Here is a 21,696-nt window from a genome sequence, read left to right on the forward strand (position 1 = left end):
TCTGTTTACAATCACAGAGGTTTGCACACAGCAGACATCAAGGTGACATTCCACTCATGTCATATGCACTCCAACATATTTACTAGAATGACTTAATGGCATCGGAGCTATGATGTCACAGCTCTTCCTACAATATAAAAATAACAAAAGGTTGGTAAACCCGAAAGAATGAAACACAAAACCAATATTAACATCATCTATTCGCTTCTATGGGCATTCTGTTTATTAAAACGCGGACCTCCTCCCATAGGTACATTGTGCTCACTACCAGAATCGCGAATATACGCAGCACCTCAGCTTTTCACAGTTAAAATTTGGATATAACGTGCGGCTTATTTTTGGGCCTATACAGTAGGTACGAAGTGACTATAATTTTCATCAAGTGGAAATATTTAATTAGAGCTAATTACTATATTGTGGAAGACAAATGATTGAAGGTGACTTTCGTGTTTTAGTTAATGAAGATTAATATTATACAGTGTTTATTCTGTCATTTTCAGCACGCACTTTGGAAGAAAAATCTGAGATTTCATGCAATAATGGTATAATTTCTGGCTAGATAGGATCTATAATACCAGAGCGCCAATAAAATATGAACGATTTTAATAATGAACAATCTTGAACTTATTTTATATATTTCAATTATTACTGCACATGTTAAAAACAGGACATGGGAGATTCATGCACGATGAATAACATTTTCAAAATGACCACCATGAATGGCAATACAATGATTTAAACATTCTTTAAAATTGTCAATAACTCTCTGCCATATGTCGTCAGATATAGATTCAATGAAGTTCTCCACGTTTCTCTTCAGCTCACAGATGATTCTAAGCTTCTGCACATAAACATTGTCCTTTGTATATCCCTATAAAAAGAAATCAAGAGGGCTTAAGTTTGATGAGTGAGGAGCCCAAAAAAAGTCCTTTTCTTTTAAATCATCCAGTTATGTTCTTTCAAGAATACAATTATAGAGTCTGCAGTATGTGATGTTGCACCATCCTGTTGGATCCCGAAATCATCTAATGTTCTATGAATCTTCTTATGATATGTTGATATTGTTCCTTGTTGACGGTCAGCATATTCCTGTTTTCATCTGAAAACCAGAAGGGACCAATAATGCTTTTCGTGCTTAGAGCGCACTAAGCAGTGCATTTCGGACTATGAAGTGGTTGTTCCACATTTCTTCTGGTGGGTGTGAACCCAAGAATCTCCAGTTTTGACGATTCACGACACCATTGAGATGAAAATGCACTTCATCCATGAATCAAACATTCTGAATCCAGTCCTCATTTTCTTCCATCTTGAAAATGAAGTTACTGCACATGTTGTTGCAGATATGTTTGTCATTTGCTGTTAACATGTGTTTCACTCAATTTTTTTAATTCTTCTCAGAGACATCGGTCTCATTTTCAACTTCTAGTGCACATCTGTGTCATCCTTTATGAGCACTCCGAGCCAGTAACTGCAGCACAGCTTCAATATTTTCTACTGTTGTAACAGTTCTTGGTGTACCTGAATTCGCTGTTTAAGTTAAGAACACTTCCATTTTCTTTGAATTTTCTCACTACTTGGAGAATTGATCCAGAAGTTGGTGCCTTTCTACAGTTAAAAAATCGACGGTACTGGCATTTCATCTGAATCAAAGACTTTGTTTCAACATAGAATAAAACAACCTTTATTCTCTGCAAAACTGTCAAAACCATTTTAACATAAACTCCCAAGCCTGCTTTGTGTTCTCCAACAGTATCATGAACAAATAACTAATAGCTTCTCAATATTAACAAAATAAATTCGTTCATATTTTGTTGGGGCTGTCTGTATAATTACTGATTTTATAAAAGTAAACCTCCAAATTTTTAGCCACCCTTGCTTTTTTTTAGAAGCAAGCTTATGTTGAAAGGCATAAAAACAACTTGGAAATGTTAGACAAACTTAGGGACTTGATAGCAGGGCGGGGTTGTTATCCAAACACAAACAAAAGCAGTAGCAAAGTTTGGCTGTGTACAATATGGACGTAATTTTACAGGCTGTTCATTAGGACCTGAGCTCTGGCTTTTGGTTGCGCAGTGGCACACAACCACATTACACAGGGAAGGAGAAGAAATCTGTCAGTTGCGTGTCAAGTAACGAAGCAGTTAAAAGATAATACTGTAGTTGCAATTTAAAAACATTGGTCAAATATTATAATCACAGTTTCACCTCTTTTGGGCACATTATAGCTCAAGTCTAATCAAATGGATATATAACCATGTGCTCAGGAAATATTGAAGAGATTTACTTTGCCTGTAATCACTATAAATTATTAAAAATAAGCAATATATACTGACAATAATGTACCTATTTTCTTAACATAGTGTGGCTCTAGCTTTACTTTAGGTGGTGGAGTATCTGAAATCTCTTCACTATCATCGCTCCTGAAAAAAAAAAAAAAAAAAAAAAAGGAGAAAGAGAGAGAGATTAAATGCATATGGATTTGCAACGAACTACTTAAATTGAATGCACAATAATTCGTCAAAAATATGAAGAGTAGTCCGAAAATAAGTTTCACAGGTTTGCCATCAATAGGAATTTTCATTTTGGAGACCAAATACATTATGGATTGGAGGTGAAATTCTTCATTTATTTTTCGACACAGTCACCACAAACTAGATTAATCTTGCCCAGGATAGGGACCGATGGCAGGCTTATGTGAGGGTGGTAATGAACCTCTGGGTTCTCTAAAAGCCATTTGTAAATAAGTCACCAGCTATTACACCACTTCACGAAGTATAAGAAGCTCTTCTCTTAAAAGTTTGTGCCCTGCACATGTACTAACTTTCGAACTAATTCTTTAACTTCTTCATTGCTGATGAAATGCTACCCTCTCATTAACTTTTGCATAACTGGGAAGATGGGGGAAGGTGCTGGGCATGATGTTGGGACTATAGTGGAGTGACCGAATTTGACAAGATGTTTGCTGTTGTGCAGAGTCTTACATTGACATCAAAGGGGATGATGTCTGAATTGAGAAGGCATGACCTCTTTCATTGAAATGGCGGCTTTCATCCATGTCAGTGCTGTAACATCTGTCAGCATTCACAATTCCTTTTTCTAGAAAACTTCACAAATAGAACCATTTTGGCAGGATAGAATTTTTCTCTTTCAATTATGTTGTTGTTGTTTTCTACTGCCAGGCATTTGACAGTAAAGTCATTTGAGCTCATGCACTCCAATATTTTTCAAAGACATTGTCATGGTCAGCCGCTGAAGCACAGATTTTGAGGTGTTCCGAATCCATTTCTTGGTTTGAGTTGTACAATGACAATGGGCAGTTAGGGAACTGATACATTCCAATTCTATGCAGGTGTTTGGCCAAACAGTCATGGCCTGTTGCCAATCTAAATGCAGCTACAGATGATTTGCGTGGTAAATCAGGAATTAACTGTGGATTATGATGCAGAGAGTTCCATTTTTTCCCCTTGAGATTGTGTTATCAAATTTTGTTTGTTGAAGTCTAAGTATGTAGATTTAATAAATCTTTTCACAGAGTAATATGTAGATTTAGTAACAGGTCTGTAAGTAGCAGTGCTGTCCTTCTTTGCTAAAGCATCCGCATTCTCGTTTCCCAGGTTCCACAATGGGATGGTATCCATTGGAATACAATTCTTTTATTGAGTGATATTAATTGAGAGAGCATGTTAGATATTTCTGCTGTTTGAGATGAAGGTGTGTGTCTCGAGACTATTGATAGAATAGTTGCTTTGGAGTCTGACAATATAACTGCATTCTTAAAAATTTACTGATGTGGCAAAGAAGATTCCTGAGACTTTCATTTATTGCAATGATTTCTCCATCAAAACTTGTTGTTTCATATCCAAGAGATCTATAAAGTGAGAAGAGACAGCACGTAACACCTGCACAGCTACCTTGTTCCCTGGAAATCAAGGATCCGCTGGTGTATAAATGAAGCCAGTTTTGTGGAGGGTACCTAATATTAATTGTCTCTAAAGACAATTGTTTCATTATTTCAGTGTTTACTTCTGATTTCAGTATTTCTTCTGTTAAATTTAGATTATACTCTATATTTAATAGAATTAAAGGGTTTGGTTTAATTTGTAAGTTTTCTTTTAAATTCGGGATGTTGATTTTCTGTTTTAATTCTTGAACCATGGATATAAAACCTTTTGAGTTTTTAATCTACAGAGAGGACTGTATGAATGCCAATTGTTTCCTGGTAATCTGGTAAGTTTTTCATGTTGAATCAGTGCTTTTTCTTCTATTGTCATTTTGATGCTGTTAATGTTAGTGAGGAATCTCATAGAATCTATTGGAGTTGTTTTGATTCCACCAGTAATGAGCATGAGAGCTTGGTTTTGAACATGTTCTATTTCGTTTACGAAAGATGAAGTAATTAAAATTTCTCCGCAGTATGTCAGCACCAGCTGTATAAACATGTTTGAAACGTGGCTGATGCCACAGCTGATTGAAGACGGGGGTAATGATTAAATCTTTCAACAAGTCGGCTGTCTGGCTCATTACTACAGACACCTACAAGGGTATCTCAGAGGTTTGTGAAGGACACTGTCTTTGTACCTCTGCTCCGTACTAATTTTCAACTGTATTACTACTGCTGTGGCTCTGGTCGACTCTGTAATATAGTATTTATTAGCTGTCATTATAGCAAAAGCTAATGACATTGTCAAATTACACGTGTGAAATTATAGTGCAAAAAAGAAAATTATTCTATTACAACACTAAACATAAAACAAAATGATCACAAATACTCCTTAGAGTTTACAATTGAGAGTCAAGATTATCAAAAATAGGCTAATATCTAGATGAAAATTGTAACACACTGATCACAAATATTATTTGATTTGATTAACAATTTATGAGAATTTCCTAATAATTACAAAATAATAATACAATTCAGAGAAAGAAACCTAAAAAATATCAACAGCTTGATTTTCTGATTCAAAATATTCTTGTACAGAATAGAATGGGTTTCTAAGAAGCCACATTTTCACTTTGACTTTGAATATGTCAAGTGACACTTCCTGTGCTTCCTGTGGTAACATGTTGAACATTCTACAGCCCAACATGTTAGGACTACTTTTAACTTTGGATAGTCTGCAAAATGGTATGTCCAGTTTTTCTTTATTCCGAGTATTATACTCATGTTTATCCATCCTACTGGTGAAGCCATAAAGATTTTTCTTGATGTAAAGAAGGAGTTCCAGAATATATTCATTAACAACTGTTAAGATGGACTCCTGTATGAACAGTGGTTTACAATGTGCTTTGCTTGGTACTTCTGTGATAATTCTTATTGCTTTCTTCTGAATGAGTAGGACTTCAATAAGTTTATTGCTGTTTCCCCACACCAGGATTCCATACTTCAATATGCTATGAAAAAAAGCAAAATAAACACTTCTTAGGTACTGCCCGGGTTTATCTCTAATTACTCTTAAGAGGTACAGGACTCTGGACAGTCTCCGAGAGATGTATTCACTGTGGCAATCCCAGGTTAGTTTTGTATCAAGATGGATACAAAGTAACTTTACTGCCTTTTCTTCAGACCCTTCTTCTTTTTTCAATGACAAAATTAATTTTTTGAGTCTTCTCCTCGTTTAAAATTAACTTATTTGCTCTGAACCATTCTGCTGCTTCCAAAACTGTATTTGAGGTTAGCTGACGCAGTTCTGCTGCACTAGTCGAACATGTTATAAAAGAAGTGTCATCTGCATATAATGTTGATTTGGCCATAATGTTGTAACTTAAATCATTTACAATAATTAGGAATAAGAAAGGTCCTAAGATGGAACCCTGTGGGACACCATGTTGCACTTCTCCTTCAAAAGATCTGATCCCTTGAATTTCTACTATTTGTTTTCTACCAGACAGATATGATGAGAGGAGATCCAACTCCCTTCCATTTATACCATAGTATTGTAGCTTAAGTCTTAAAATGTCATGTGAAACGCAATCAAAAGCTTTTGTTAGGTCGCATAACGTGATCTCAGAGTACATTTTATCTTCAAAACCATTGTATGCTGATTCCAGGAGTGATAAAATAGCATCAACTGTTGTTCTACCTTTACGAAAACCAAACTGTGTATGACACAATAAGTAATTTCCTTCAAAATAATTTGCCAATTGAGTCTTCATTACACATTCTAACACTTTTCCAAAAATAGGAATAATAGATACGGTACCGGCCTATAACTACTTGGATTCTCTTTCTCACCTTTCTTGTATATTGGGCAAATCCTCGAGTATTTTTGACTATTTGGAAATATCCACATTTCCAGACAATCGTTGATGCACACTGTCAATGGATATACGATATAATTAATCACTTGCTTCAGGAAATTATTGGATATTCCATAAATATCTTTGCTGTTTGATGCTTTCATTTTGTTCACAATATTAACTATATCCTCACATGATGTATACTGCCATTTGAAACCCATCTCTGGCACTTGCACAGGTGTGCTTGTTAGAAGAACTTCTGCTGTTATATGTGAAGAACTGATCTCTGAAATGATATGCTCCACAGATTCAAGAAAATACCTGTTCATTTCATTGGGTTCAATTGGTATATTTTGATTTTTGACACCTTTGTTACATTCTGTCTTTATCAAGTTCCATGCAGCTCTACATTTGTTGTTGGATGATTCAATGAAAATAGCATTTCTCTGTTTTTTTGTTTCTATTAATGAATCTTTGTAAGTTTTCCTTGCTTTCTTATATTCAACTTTGTCTTCTTCCTTCCCAGAAAATTTATATATGGACGACAGTAGTATCATCCTATTTTTCATATATTCCAGTTCCTTTGTAAACCATTTGCTTTTGTCGTGTCGTACTTCTGTTCTTTTAATCTTCCTCACTTCTTCCGGAAAATAAAAGTTAAAAAGGTCAATAAAAATATGAAAAAAAAAACCATCAAATAAATCACCGCCTCTGCAATTTCTATAGTGAGATTCTAAACTGGCAATCCAATCTTTATGCTTCACTTCCCTAACGAAAAACTCAATACCTTTTTGAGAGAATACTCTTCTATAAATATAACTGTTTGAGATATTATGATCTTGGTTGTCAGGCAGATTAAGTTTCCACAGGATTGCCACATGGTCAGATAACCCGGGTTCTACTATTTCTACTTCAAATTTAGAGTTTATATTAGTTATAATATTGTCTAAGCATGCAGCTTCTCTTGTTGAACTAAAAACTGTACAGTAGCATCCATAGGATCTCAGCGCATTAAGCAAATCTCTAGAATTTTTAGTGTTCAATCTTATATCTATGTTAATATCACCACCTATTATTATATTATATCCTAACCACTGATAAGACAGAATTTGTAAGCAGTGCTCAATGCATTCAAGAAAGATTTTAAAATCACTGTCAGGTGTTCTATATATTGAAATAACTACTAATCAATATGTAGGTAACACTACTGCAGTTACCTCAAAATGTTTTTCATGACATATGTTTCCTAAATCTATGATATTAAAATCAATATCTGTTCTAAGAAACAAACAAACATCACCCTGTAATGAATTAACTCTACAATATTTGTTAGCAAGTTTGTAACTGTCCATATGCACAAGTTCAATTTCATCTCTTGACATCCAATGCTCACAAACACTTAACACATCAATGCATTTAGAAATTAAATATACCTCCATCTCTTCTGTCTTTTTCTTGAAACTTTGTACATTATATTGTAAGACATTTAAACTCTTACCAAGATGATCACTTTTCACTATTTCACCACTGAAATTTCCTCCGAGTCACTCAGAGGAAACTTCTGTTTGTAAGTCTGTTGAGTCTTCAATCCGATCAGGCTGACACACACATGGAATTATTATGGATTATCAGTTATCACATAGATGTCTGCCATATCAGCAGAGATGGAAAGATTGAGTATCTGTGAAGAAAAAAAAACTCGATGAGTTTACCTCTATTTCAGTATAATAAAATTTGGTATCCGTTGCATGGTTTATTTGTGGTGAATTTCTGAATTTCATGGAGTTCTGAAAGATGGTGCAGTATTATTGCACATGATTGAGACCCAATTCTGCAATAATTTCATTGACAAACACTCTTGTGTTAAGTCCGGTCCAGATGCAACAGTTTACTTGGCATTTTACTTGCACATGCAAAACGTTGTAAGTAAGAAGAACCGTGTGGACTGAGCAATTTTTAGAACTGAATGCCTCCAACTTAGTGTTCAGTCTTTGTTTAGTTCTAAAAATTGCTCAGTGTTACAGTCCACACATTCCTTACTTGCATCTTTTTGCATGTGCAAGTAAAACATCAAGTAAGCTGTTGCATCTGAACCAAGCTTTAGGGCAAATCAAGGCATCCACTTGTGCAGTGTTTTTCTCTCCAGTGCATGTTAATAGATGTCCAGAAAACTGCTCGTCTTTCAAACTCTCATGTTCATCATAGAAAGCATGATATCATTCCTGCAATCTTTCCTCTGACATGTCCTGATCATACACTTCCATCAACCACTTGTGGATTACAGTGCAACACTGCCATTCATATTGGACAAGTGACATGTTTCATCTGTCGTCAGCATTTCAAACACGCATATGTCTGTTTACTATTATGTTTCACATAGTAAGGGGTAGACATGCTCCTCACAGCACTTGATCACTTCAATATACACATTTAAGTCCAAACATCACATATGCTTGAAAGAGTGTGTCTGTACAAGCATATGATATTTTTATGTCATAAGTCTACTGGCTCAAAAAAGAGTATTTCCTGGAATATAAGACACATTTTTTTTTCTTAAAAAAATAGGTCTGAAAAACAGGGTGCCTCTTATACACTGATACTGAGTTTGTGAATGAGTCAAAGAATCATGTGAAAACTGAGACAGTGGTTAAATCATTGAAGAATTGTAGCATTAGTAATGCACTGTCTAATGCACAAGACAATTTGTTGTATTAACTCAGATTCTGATTTAGAAGAGGTTTCAAGTGACTTTAGCTCTGGAGATAAATTTCCGGATTTTGATGAAGAAAATGAAAAGGTACACTTTCTAATTGGATTAGGTATTTGCTGACAGTATACCTACATATTATTTTGTATTTGAAATACTGTAAATTCATTATAATATTCAGTGATAAAGTTCATTTCCTAAAAAAAAAAAAAAAAAAAAAAAAGTACGAAAAAGGGGTGTAGGCAAAGCTGGGGAAAATTAGTTCTCTAGAGATCATTCAAAATAGTTCGAAATCATAAATGTACCATAGCAATAAAATTAATAAAAATACTCATTATACAGACATTAAAATTATAACATTGATTACACAATAGTGAAAACAATGAATTAAACTCATATATTAAACTAAGTCATCAATTACAATCAATAATATTTACATACTAGAGGACAGACAAAATATATCCTTGTGGGTCACAAATGGAATTTTTCCATCCATCTTCAAGTGAAAATAAGTCTTATTTTCACATTCAAGACTTACAAAATTAATTTGCATCCAATTACATTCCATTATGCATGTATTCACGCAGATGAAGTCAGCAATCTGCCAGATTCAATTTCTTTGAGATAATGGTCCCATTACAAGTAAGGAGCTAATTTTATGTTAAGGTCTTGTGCACACTTAGCCAAACAGTTGGAGCATCAATTTTCCACACTGGAGATTTGAGTCCACGATGTAATGGGACATGTTTCCTCAGGGTAATTTTGTAATCACTGCCGTATCCTATTTCTCAATAATCATCATCATCCAAAACATATTGTAAATATTAGTTAAGATTAACAGTTCATTGTTGTTCGTACTAGTCCAAGTAAATTGTCATTGTCGTCGGTGGAGTGCTATAACGAATACTGTGTTGAGTGAAAATCCAATTGTTGACGAGAGCGTTTAAGGCGAATTGTAGAAAGGAATTATTGTTGTGACGAATAAATTACATTGTTGTTACTAATAAAATTCACATTGGTGTCAGAATCGGGATATTATCGACAATGGAGAACCTACAGCAGATCCTGGAAGCCATCGCAGAAATGAAAGCAGAAATGAACATGCACATTAGTGAAGTAAAAGATAACATGAACGACATGAACAAGCACATCAGTGAGGTTAAGAACGACATAAGTGAAGTGAAAACAGAGATGAAAAGTGACATAAGTGAAGTGAAAGGCGACATAAGCGGAGTTGAGCGCAAATTGAAAGCGTTTCGGCCCATGTAGATGGAATTGTCGCCATCGTGAAAGACGAACTCAAAGCCGATCTTGACAACCTAAACAGGATTTTACAACTATAAACGAGACAGTAGCCGAGTTGAGACAGGATGTAGACCATTTCGACGGCAAAATCCGCGATCTCGAGCGTCGTCAAGAGCAGACGAGTGAGGTGATGGACAAACACGCTGAGGAAAACAAGCACATACTCGCGTTAATGGACCAACACTCTGTAGAAAACAAACACATCCTCGCGTTGGTGGATCGCCAAGCTAGAGAACAGAAACAGATAATTGCCGAGGAAGTTCAACGGGCCGTGGAAAGATCGACGACAGAATTGAGGACCTCATGTAGTGGCCATGTGGAACCATCGCCCTCAGCCAGACATTGCAACGTCAAGACGCCGAAGTTCGACGGTACGACGTCTTGGGCGATATTCCATCGCCAGTTCGAGGCCATCGCAGAGCACAATGGGTGGACGCCAGCAGAGAAAACCACTCAGCTGCTGGCCGCGCTTCAGGGACAGGCGTCGGAGATTCTTCACAGCGTTCCAAAAGATGGGACAGCCGCTGAGATAATGGCGGCCCTGGAGGGACGTTATGGTGACCATAAACTTGCGGCAGCATTCAGGACCCAACTAAAAACGAGGGTCCAACAGTCAGGCGAGTCCCTACAAGAATTTGCGATGGCAGTGGAACAACTGGCCCATAAGGCCCTCAGGGGCCTACCTAATGACTTCATCGCTGGAGAGGCGGCCTACACCTTCGGCAGCGGGGTTCGAGACCCCGAAATAAGACAACAGCTACTCTTAGCAGAGCATCGCACCATCAACGCAGCTCTGGCGGCGGCCCTCAGGATGGAGGTGGCCAAGTCGGCGGTGGGAGTCTCAGCACCGCACTGGATCAGGAGCGTCACGGCGACGGATGCTGGGGGGCGCCAACCGAAGCCACCCGAGCGGCAGTCAATGGAGCGGCGGAGACGAGGGGCACCCACCTGCTGGTCCTGTGGCAAACCGGGACACTTGAGAAGGGACTGTGACCAATCCGGCAACAGGCAGGAGAGAGAGGTGGCCGACGTCGAGGAGCGCCAGCAGTCAACGGAGTGGCGGAGACGACGGGCGCCCACCTGCTGGTCCTGCGGCAGACCGGGACACCTGAGAAGGGACTGTGACCGCTCTGGCCACCGGCCGGAGAGAGAGGTGGCCGACGTCGAGGAGTGCCAACAGTCAACGGAGCGGCGGAGACGACGGACGCCCAACTGCTGGTCCTGCGGGAGACCGGGACACCTAAGGAGGGACTGCGACCGCTCCGGCCACCGGCAGGAGAGAGAGGTGGCTGACACCGAGAGAAACCAACAGTTGCCTGAGCAACGGAGACGACGGGTGCCCACCTGCTGGTCCTGCAGTGAACCTGGGCACCTGCGGAGGAGTTGCGACCGACCTGGCAACAGTCAGGAGAGAGAGGAGGCCAATGCTAGGAGGAGCACGTCGGCGCCATCATCACCGTCCCCTCGGCTCGTCCTGAAACCGGTCGACAGAAGGTGCGACGATGGGCTGATTGCTGAAGGACGGATAAGAGGCCGTCCATGCAGAGTACTGGTGGACACCGGGGTGATGCTCACTATCGCCAGACCAGACGTCGTGCGTGGCCTACCTGGGAGGACGCCGCTGCGCCAATACGAGCTACGGACTGCTTCAGGCGAGAGCTTGCCCATCCAGAGAGAGGTCTTCCTGGACCTGACCTTGGGGAAGAGGAAACTGGAGATGTGGGTGTTCGTCGCCAACATCACCGAGGACATCGTCCTGGGACTCGACGCCATGCGGTTACTCGATGCGACGGTGGACGTCCGGCGCCGTATACTCCGTCTTGGTCGGGATGAAGTGTTCCTGATGGACGCCGAAGACCAACCCGTGGCCGGCGAGCTCTCCTTGGAGGCCCAAGTGGAAAAGCAAGATGGCGCCCACGCAGTACGAGTATCGCTGCCCAGCCAAGCCAAGGATGGGGTGGCGCCACCATAAGGAGGGAGCAGCAGGAGGACCCCAAACGTTGGACCCACTAGCAGCCTACCAAGGGACTGCCCGAGACGAGCAGTCCTAAGGAGGGAGCAATGTGACAGCGACGTGAGATTCGAACTCACGACCAGCGTCCCGCAAGAAAGCAGATCGCGCGGAGCACGGTGGAATGGCGCGCGGCGGAGAGGGGAAAGGGCCAACGCGGCGAGAGAGTGGAGCGAGAGTGCGCGCGCAACTGCTGCGTACGCAATAAATGGGGAACGGACCTTCCCGACTCTTCGAGAAGTCCGTCGAAGTGGAGATATCCAGATAATTCTCTACACACCTGTAGAAATTTCTCGCAACTATGATTTTGCTATAAAAGAAGAAGCGCCAGCGAACTCGAGAGTTTTTCAGTTATTCAGTCAGTGAGTAAGCCAGAGCAAGCAAGCCAGTCAAGCCAACCGGAGTTCGACTCGAGTGTGCGTCCGCATCTGCGTCAGCATCCGAAGGCCTGAGTTCGAGTGCAGTGGACCGCAGTTGGAGGGACCTGAGTTCGAGTGCAGTGGACCGCAGTTGGAGGGACCCGAGTTCGAGTACAGTGAACTGTCTCTGAAGGTCTGTGGTTCGAGATACTGTGAACTCGAGTGACTGAGATGGAAGAACTGTGAACTGAGAACTGATAGTTCTGATTTGTAAATAGTGCTTTGTAAATATTAGTTAAGATTAACAGTTTATTGTTGTTCGTACTAGTCCAAGTAAATTGTCATTGTCGTCGGTGGAGTGCTATAACGAATACTGTGTTGAGTGAAAATCCAATTGTTGACGAGAGCGTTTAAGGCGAATTGTAGAAAGGAATTATTGTTGTGACGAATAAATTACATTGTTGTTACTAATAAAATTTACAATATATTAGACCAGGTGGTCTATTACAGTTTCACATCAGTCCATCTTTTATCTAGGCGACCAACAGATCTTCCATAAGGAGCATACTGCAGGATTTGTTTTGGGATGCATGTTCTGTCCATCCTTCTGACATGATTTTCCAAATTTTTCCTTTGATTGTTTACAACTTGTAATATTGGTTTGGTTGTGAGTTCTTTCAGGATATCATCTTTTCTTTTGTGGTTCCATTTTGTGACTCCTGCAGAGCGTCTCACGAACTTCATCTGAGCAGCAGTTATTCTTGAGGAGTCACGTGTTTTATGGTCCAAGTTTCGCATCCATAAGATAAAACTGGTCGGGCAAGAGTTTTATAAATTTTGATTCATGTATTCCTCTGAGCTAATGATAGTTTCAAAACTGAATTTATTATGCATAACGTTTTAATAAATTCGATAATTATATTTTGTATGTCAAGGTCATGTGTAAATGATGATAAAAATCCAAGGTAGTTGACAATGTTCACTCTTCCTAATAATTTATTATTGAGACAAAAACATAGCCTCTCCGATTCCCTGTTCTTACAAACGAGGCCCTGATGAACCAAGCATCAGCAGTATAACTGTGACATCCAGAACATAGGAAATACTGTTCAATTCAGTCTAGAGACTTAGAGATAGCAGCCCTACCACTAGACTTGCTCCCTATATCCCTCACAATCGAAATCGCCAGACTGATGTAACCCTCACATGTTATGGGATATGAAGAAGATATAGAAACCCGAAAATATACTAAAATACGCAACATGAAATGTCCAAGATATTTCTCCATAATTCATAATCGTATTTATCACTGGTGCAGCAGTAATGAAAAACTGCTATCCAGGAGGTCATCTGGAATGTTTTCAGTGAATGTTCTAGAAAGCAGATTGACTGTAAATTCCATAGGGATTGTATTGCCATGCTTTCCTATACAGGTATGGCATACAAGGAACCAAGACAAAGGATTATGTTTTCAGAGTCTCAGAAATTTCTTTAATAGTTATGTTATATGGAGCTACTGTTATTGAAATTTTTTATTTAATTCCCTGGTCTTCCACGTTAAGGGTAGTGTAAGAGGTTGGTACTCTCTTCACAGAAAGCAAAAATTCGTCCCAGCAGCTCAGTTGATAGAGTAACTGCCAAACTTACACTCAGTCAGGATCCACTCTGTCTTCTGTAAAATTGGGCACTGGATGTTTCCGAAAGGTAAAAAAGTGGTTAAAATACAGCGCTGACTATATTACCTCATTCTAATGCAAAGGTCTTGAAATTATGGAGCTCTACTCCCATGTCTCCCATGCACCTTCATGGCATCTAAAGAGAAAACCTTTACTCTTATAGCTATCTTGTTTGCAATTTGTTATATTTTACATTACAACAACACTAGATTATTAAAACTATCTCTTGTTCTTTATACACTGTGTTAGATAGATGATCCCTCTCTTAGAGATCTCTTGTTCAAACGACACATGTTATAAGAGCTACTGAACTAAAAACTGGACATGGCCAGTCTAGGATATGTATGAAACATTTTTCTTATTTTCAAGCAGGAAGAAAGTAATACAAGACTGGAGAGTGAAGCACTCAAGAATGAAGATGGATACTCTTTGGAAGTCATTCTCCCAAGAAGTAAAAGACTTCACGTATTACTACGAAAGCTATTCAGAAGTGTATGAATAACCAAGAGATGTATATTGTTAAAAAAGTTAACATTCCCAGTGATAATCTAAATCTAACATGCTACGTGATGAATAGAAACCGGATTCTTAGATATTAAAAGTTAAAAATTACACCAAGTATACTTGAATGTTGAAGAGGACTTGGAGATGGAGCACCTGGCTAATTGTGAAACTCTTAGGACATTTGTGGACCTTCCATCAAAATACTGGGAAGCAAGAAGGATGATGACTTCATTGTTAAATCCAGAGCATTAGATACACACACACATACACATACTTGAATGTATGTGACATAGAACAGAACAATTCTGAGGCCCTATTCACATCATTCAGAACTTTAACACAAAGACTGGAGAATGAATCTAGTGGAAGCATGCTTTCTAATTTGTAAATAATGGTTGAGAGTGTTCATTTGAATTTGCATTTGAAAAGCAAACACTACCTACAGTCCGTCCAAGTGGTTATGTTGCATCTCGGTTTCACCCACCCATTTATGTTGGTCCCTCTATAAAGGCTTGTGATTGGACCATCTTAGCTATTTCCTGAAAACATTTACTGTTCGCAATTGGACTTCTAGGGAATATTATACAACTGTTTAAAATAACTTAAAGAAATGGACCCAGTTAAGTAACTGCCATAGTGATGTCCCTGTTTTGATGACCCTGCAACATAACCACTCAGATGGACAATAGTGAAGCCACCCACAAACTTCTGTGAGAGGAAACTGTTGACCAAGAGTAGACAAAAAGCATGAACTACGTTGATGAAATAACGAACATGGAGTTGCGTCATTTGGTATAATTGAATACCTCTTTCAAACACAGCAGTATTATTTATATAAGAGCAGGAATATTGCTTTCTCGTTTATAAACATAGCTATTTGGAATATTAGCTTTTAGTACATAAAAATCCAATACGTACCAATAAGTATAAGAACTGTATTAACAGAACAATTTGTTGTTTGTAGTGTAACAAGGTTTTCTAGTGTTGAATTTGAAGCTCTACAAATAATGCAAATGATTATAACGAAAAGAAAACTTTTGAGACAAAAGATTTATCTGACATACACTGACTCTTCAAAACATAATAAAAAAAAAACAATGGCCTACCTGTAAATATCATCTGAACCAGATGTATAACCGAGGTTGAGATCATCGCATGGTCCATCTTGAACAATGGATTCTGCACCTTTCTGTGCATCTTCAAAGACATTGTTTATGATTTCTGAACAGCTTGAAGCACTTTCCATTGAGTCATTACTGGGAACTGGATTTACTGTTTTCAAGTCCTTTGTTAAAGAAAGGTTAAAAGATGCTTCAAAACTAGACGAGAACTGTGACATGTGTTGAGTTTTTTGGTCACTTTTATCACAATCAGGTTTGACAGAAATCGAAGGTGGAATCAAAGGACTATTTTCGACTGTCTTTATTGTTTCCACTTCTTTTCTCAATAAGGTAGGTGGAATCAAAGGACTATTTTCGACCATCTTTATTGTTTCCACTTCTTTTCTCAATAAGGTAGAGTCTTTAGTTGTTTGGACACCAGCCGACAACTGTGACATGTGTTGAGTTACTTGATCAACTTTATCACTTTTAGGTTTGGTAAAAAAAGTTGGAGATTCCCTTGTGTTAGTGGTTGCTGTTCTATTCTGGATGCTGGAATGTGTCATTGTCTCTTCTGGAGAAGCAGGATAATTTACTATTGGTTCTGGGGTACATGGTTCTGAAACCACTGGTTGATGGCTGATATTGACTTGTAGAATCTTTACATAAGGCAGTGGAAATCTCTGAAATATCTACCTCTGATTGTCCTAAATTTGCTGCCCTTTCAGTAACAGTGGTTCTAGGGTTAACTGGGGCTGGGTTGAACATCACTGGAGGATTAAGTACTGGAAATGCAGGAGCAGTATTCATAGCTGCTACAGCTTTGATATGATTAGCAGCCATCTGGGAAGAGACTAACATCGCCAATGCAGGGTCACTAAACATGATTGTTTGTAATATTTGTTGCTGTAGAAGTTGTTCAGAGAGAGACATAGGCTGCTGAACAGGTACTGTCTGCGGAAAATAAGAGCCTGGGAACATCTGTACTGGGTTCACACATGGTGTTTGGGGCACTAAGTAATTTGGCTGATTGATGTTGGAATGTGGAGTTTGTAATTGGGGAAATGTCGGGTTTTGTACATCTCGAAAATCTGCAGCCTTCTGGATTGAAGCTGATGGTCCTTCGGCTGGTAAAGGCTGCTTGTTCGCAACACTAGTGTCTGAAGTGAAACCTGGTGGTGGTCTGGTAACTGTGACAGTAGGTAGTGTAAGATCTACGCCAGTCTGAAAATACAAAACATACAGATTTATAAATTTGTTATTGACAATGCTTTTTCCACTTCTTAATTAATCTCTCTGACACTTTTTACAATGTATACATCCATAGCAAGAAAAGAGTGGGTGAAAAAAGAATACTGAAACTGATCAGGAAGAGGAAAAGGAATTGATTGGGTTACTGATTGAGACTGCCTACTGAAGGATGCACTGGAAGGAATAATGAACGGGAGAAGAGTTCAGGGTAGAAGAAGATATCAGGTGATAGATGACATTAAGATATATGGATCATATGAGGAAACGAAGAGGAAGGCAGAAAATAGGAAAGATTGGAAAAAGCTGGGTTTGCAGTGAAAGACCTGCCCTTAGTCAGGACACTAAATGAAATGAAACCCATAGTAATTACAGTAGAATTCCTCGTATCTGGCACCCAAATAATCAGCAATTTCAAAACAATGGCACTTTTAAATAAAAAGTAGAAAACTGAAAATACGAGGGACAGTCAGTAAATAAGTTACAAAATAAAAGTGTCCTACATTTTTAATGAGATATCTGAAGCTATCACTACTAGATGGCAATATTATCGAAGTGCACACAAGTGAAACTAAGAAACAGCCATCTAGATCACTAACTACACATGAGGAAGTGAGGTCGAAAACCGCCATCTTTAAAACAGGCAAGAACCTGTGTTGGGTTCTCAGATTTCTGTTATATGATGTGCAGTATATATACTGAGTGTGATGTTATCACAAAATGTCAATGTTATGTGATGATTTTGGTTGCACGAACAGCTATTACGTGAGTAATACGTACTTTCTTGCCTGTTCATAAGTGGCAGAACAGCTAATTCAAAGGCCTCAGTCCTAAAGCTTTTGAGGTAGCCAATTAGTGAACTGGGTAGCAACATCAGTTGCAAAATGGCAGCACCTCAACAGGACTGTACCAGTATGTCTTTAAATAACCTATAAAACTGTTTTCCAATTAACTGGCAAAATCGGTTATACAGGCTGGCATTGATTCATATTTGCCAGATAGAGGGAGTCTACTGTATAACGAAAATAATCTCAACAAATAACTACATTAGTCTGAGATAGCTTACAGAGATGGCAAAGATGGTTACCAATATGTTAAAATAAATAGATTCAGGCAAAATGGTGGGGCACTAAAACATACAAAAATAAATTAAACTGGAAATAACTCTTACACTTTTTAAAATTATAGTAATTACAAAGTTTCTCTAATGGTTGTGAAAGACGCAAAATAAATAAATTAATTAACTAATAAAAACATGGAAGTAGCAGAAATATGATTCATAATTGAGAGACCAGTAGCACAACTAAAACTATTGTATAAAAAACGAAATTAACATGTAAGACAAAAATCAGATACTGACAACTGAGCTATCATCATTCAGAAAAACAAGAATAATTCTGTGGTGTTTGGTCAAAACTTAACTCCAAAAATGGCCATTTTCCGCTATTCACACCTACTTAGAAGCTATAGAAAAGCATGAGCATGTGCATATAATAATTAAATAGTGCCCTAATCTATGTTATTTTCATTCGCATTTGTAAGTAAACTAGAATTCTGACTTTTAAAGGAAAGGTGAAAATAAAAGTGCTTTTATCTGAAAACAGCTTTTTAGGAGTTAACATGTTCTGATCAAACATCACAGAATTGCAAAGATCATATTTTACGAATGGTAAACATTTGACTGCAGAAAATAGCCCAAGAACATTGACCAAAAGAATAAAGAATATCAGTATGCCCAGTAAGATACTGGAATGACTTATAACACTGACCAAAAGAATAAAGAATATCAGTATGCCCAGTAAGATACTGGAATGACTTATTTTATCTAAAAGTAAAATGGATCAATTTGATGTAATCACCGATACTGCTGCTGATGAGTTTCAATTAACTGATTTTCAAATATAAGTAAAGGCAGTAACATAAAACTAATCTGAATGTTATCTGTGATATACTTAAAGACATTTAGTACGAAGTGTAGAAGATCTTTCTAGAGATTAATAATCATACTTTTGAATAAGACGTTGCAACAGTGACCACATCAAAACTAGGTTTATCTGTAACAAATAATATATCCATATTTGCTCTATAATAACACCTTGTAAACAATGTTGAAGACTCTAATCTTGGAACCTGACAGGAATGCGACGCGACCCTACAGTTCGCGATACTGACCCCTATTAGTAATGCTAGCCTGCAACCAGATGTCTAAAAATTGTGTTCTGTTCCTACCTCAAGCGGAAGCTGTTGAGCAAGTCATGTCTGCATCACATTCAGATGCAGTGTCACTTTTCTCACTACCCCTATTGCCATCACCGTCATCAGTATTACTAATGTTATCACTATCACTACCACTGTCGTAAGCCCCCTTCAATTTATAATAATTAGGCTTGTAATGTTGGGGACCAATAGGATGTGTTACGTGGTTTCAAGTTGACTATCCATTCATCAGTCAGTACTCTAGTGCATAAACAATGTACCTGCTGAATCTCCATTTGCCAGTCACTACAGTAGCATGCATAAACAGTGTACCTGCTGAATAATAATGCAAAAGGTTGAAGGTTCTCAGGCGCATATTTTGCAGTGGAATTTGGTGAGAGTTTTGAAGTGAATGACGGGAATATTATACGTAAATTATGCGATACAAATTTACAAGGTTACAAGCGATATTATACTGTATACAAGACATTGTAGCACAAGAAAATAAAGGAGAAAACTCAAACCCACAAATAATTCTATGATAGTTCTTCTGCACATAACGAAAGGTACGTAAAAATATATCTTTGTAATGCTATGTAGTGTATACTTACTTTCAGACCTGTCCAGATTTGTTTATGTGCACCTTGTTATTCATGTAATCGATTGCAGAACCAAGTCAATGTCCTTGTACTAGCTCACGTCCTCGGTCTATGTACAATACTGCAGTCAACTTGTATAATCGGTCCCCAACATTACAAGCCTAATAATTTTATTAATCATATATGATTGGAGTCCATGATCTTCACGGTACCCCATTGTTTTCCTACATTTTCAATGTGTCTACAGAATTCTTCTCAGTTCATGTGGACGCTTACACTCCCATTTTACCAAATTTTCGAAATATCATATTGATATTCACCGAGGTCTCGTCTATATAAAAAACTGATTGTCCCTTGCTCCGGAATTCATTTGTATCAGATAGTACCTCGATCTCCAGTCTACGATGGGTGAAATTATTTTCAGAACGTCTTGTAATATTGAACACATGCAATGATGATACAAAAGTCTCAGTAAGTTATCTGTTGTTTTTGATTCCCCGCTACATCACCTCGCAAGTTCCAAGATTGGAGTCTTCAATAGTAGTTGTTATTGCATATTCTTCAGGGAATTTTGTTTAATTGTAGTTGAGTTCCACATCTACATGAATAGTCCCCTAACTGCCCATTGTGCAACTCAAATGACTTTATTGTCAAACGCCTGGCATTAGAAAACAACAACGACAATAACATCTACATGAATTGTAATTTTATATTTCCACTGTAGAATTCACTGCAAATAAGGTAAATATTTTCAGAAGCAAGAACATGAAATGAATTACTCTTGGAATTTTTTTTTTTTGCATGTGGAGTAAGAACTTTTTACAGCTCTCATAACGTAATTTTAATTCAATTCATATAGGTGTGCAACTCAACTGGAAATAAAATTGCCTCAAGAATTTGAAATATAACCACTATTGTTTATAAAATGCCACAAAAGTTTATTGATCAAATAAGTTGGTACTTTCATGATACAATCTAAATTATATTCATACAACCAAACAGGTATTTAATACTGTTATTACGAAACACAAAACACAAGTGACAAGTTATTTGCAAATAAAATTACGACATTTGTAATGTTTTAAAAGAAGATGCTTTGATTTCATAAAATGAAAACAAAAATGTGAACTGTGATACTTTCTCCAGTTCTTGTTTACAAATGGGATGTTCGAATCTGTATAACTTTCGAAGTTTATTTTGAATAACAGATACACACAAGTTCCAGGGACTGCAAGGTCTTGGTTCCAATCTTAGGTGGCAGATTTTCTCACTAACAAACTTCCAACATGGATTCAGGCTTTACTCAGCCTCCTGTCAAATTGAGTATTGGGTCTTTCTCGGGGATAAAAAGCAGTCAGAGCATGGTGTTGATGACCACACCACCTCAAGTTTAGTACCGAGGTCATGAAAACCTGGAACTCCACGTTAATGTCACCATTATGCTCTCATGGTGTCTCAAGGTTAACACCTTTACCTTATCTACTTAAGAATCGTGAAGCTGTATCACATATAAATGTTACAGAAACACTGAAAGTGGGAACAAAACAATTTCTCTTTTAATAGGCATCCAATTAACACCACAGGAAATAGGACTACAGAATTCATTACAATACAACCTTTACATCATAACAATGACACAGAATGTTGAAAGCATGTTATTTAATTCGTTTTGAATTTAAAAAGTTCTATGTTATGTTTCAGTTATCTTTTATTACGAATACGAACACACACTGGAATATGACCAACCTGCATAG

At 38.1% G+C, this 21,696-nt stretch overlaps 1 protein-coding gene across 6 annotated transcripts in view; it reads right to left on the reverse strand.

The window, feature by feature from the left end:
- LOC138696333 (tudor domain-containing protein 5-like) overlaps nucleotides 1-21,696 on the reverse strand; it is a 141,959-nt gene that overhangs the window by 28,507 nt on the left and 91,756 nt on the right. For 2 of the 6 annotated variants that reach the window (XR_011331332.1, XR_011331330.1), the window contains 2 exons: nucleotides 15,906-17,123; nucleotides 4,630-7,918 (listed from right to left, as the gene is read on the reverse strand). The exons of 1 other annotated variant lie outside the window; for it this stretch is intronic. Coding sequence is in view for 1 of the 5 variants with exons in the window: in XM_069821141.1 (XP_069677242.1) it covers nucleotides 16,440-17,123 (684 nt within the window). In the remaining 4 variants the exon portion in view is untranslated. Of the gene's footprint in view, nucleotides 1-4,629; nucleotides 7,919-15,316; nucleotides 17,124-21,696 lie in introns of those variants that run through there. 3 more of the 6 variants (XR_011331333.1, XR_011331331.1, XM_069821141.1) reach the window with 2 other exon arrangements.

This window comes from Periplaneta americana, chromosome 3, assembly GCF_040183065.1.
Source record: "Periplaneta americana isolate PAMFEO1 chromosome 3, P.americana_PAMFEO1_priV1, whole genome shotgun sequence".
Lineage (NCBI taxonomy): Eukaryota > Metazoa > Arthropoda > Insecta > Blattodea > Blattidae > Periplaneta > Periplaneta americana.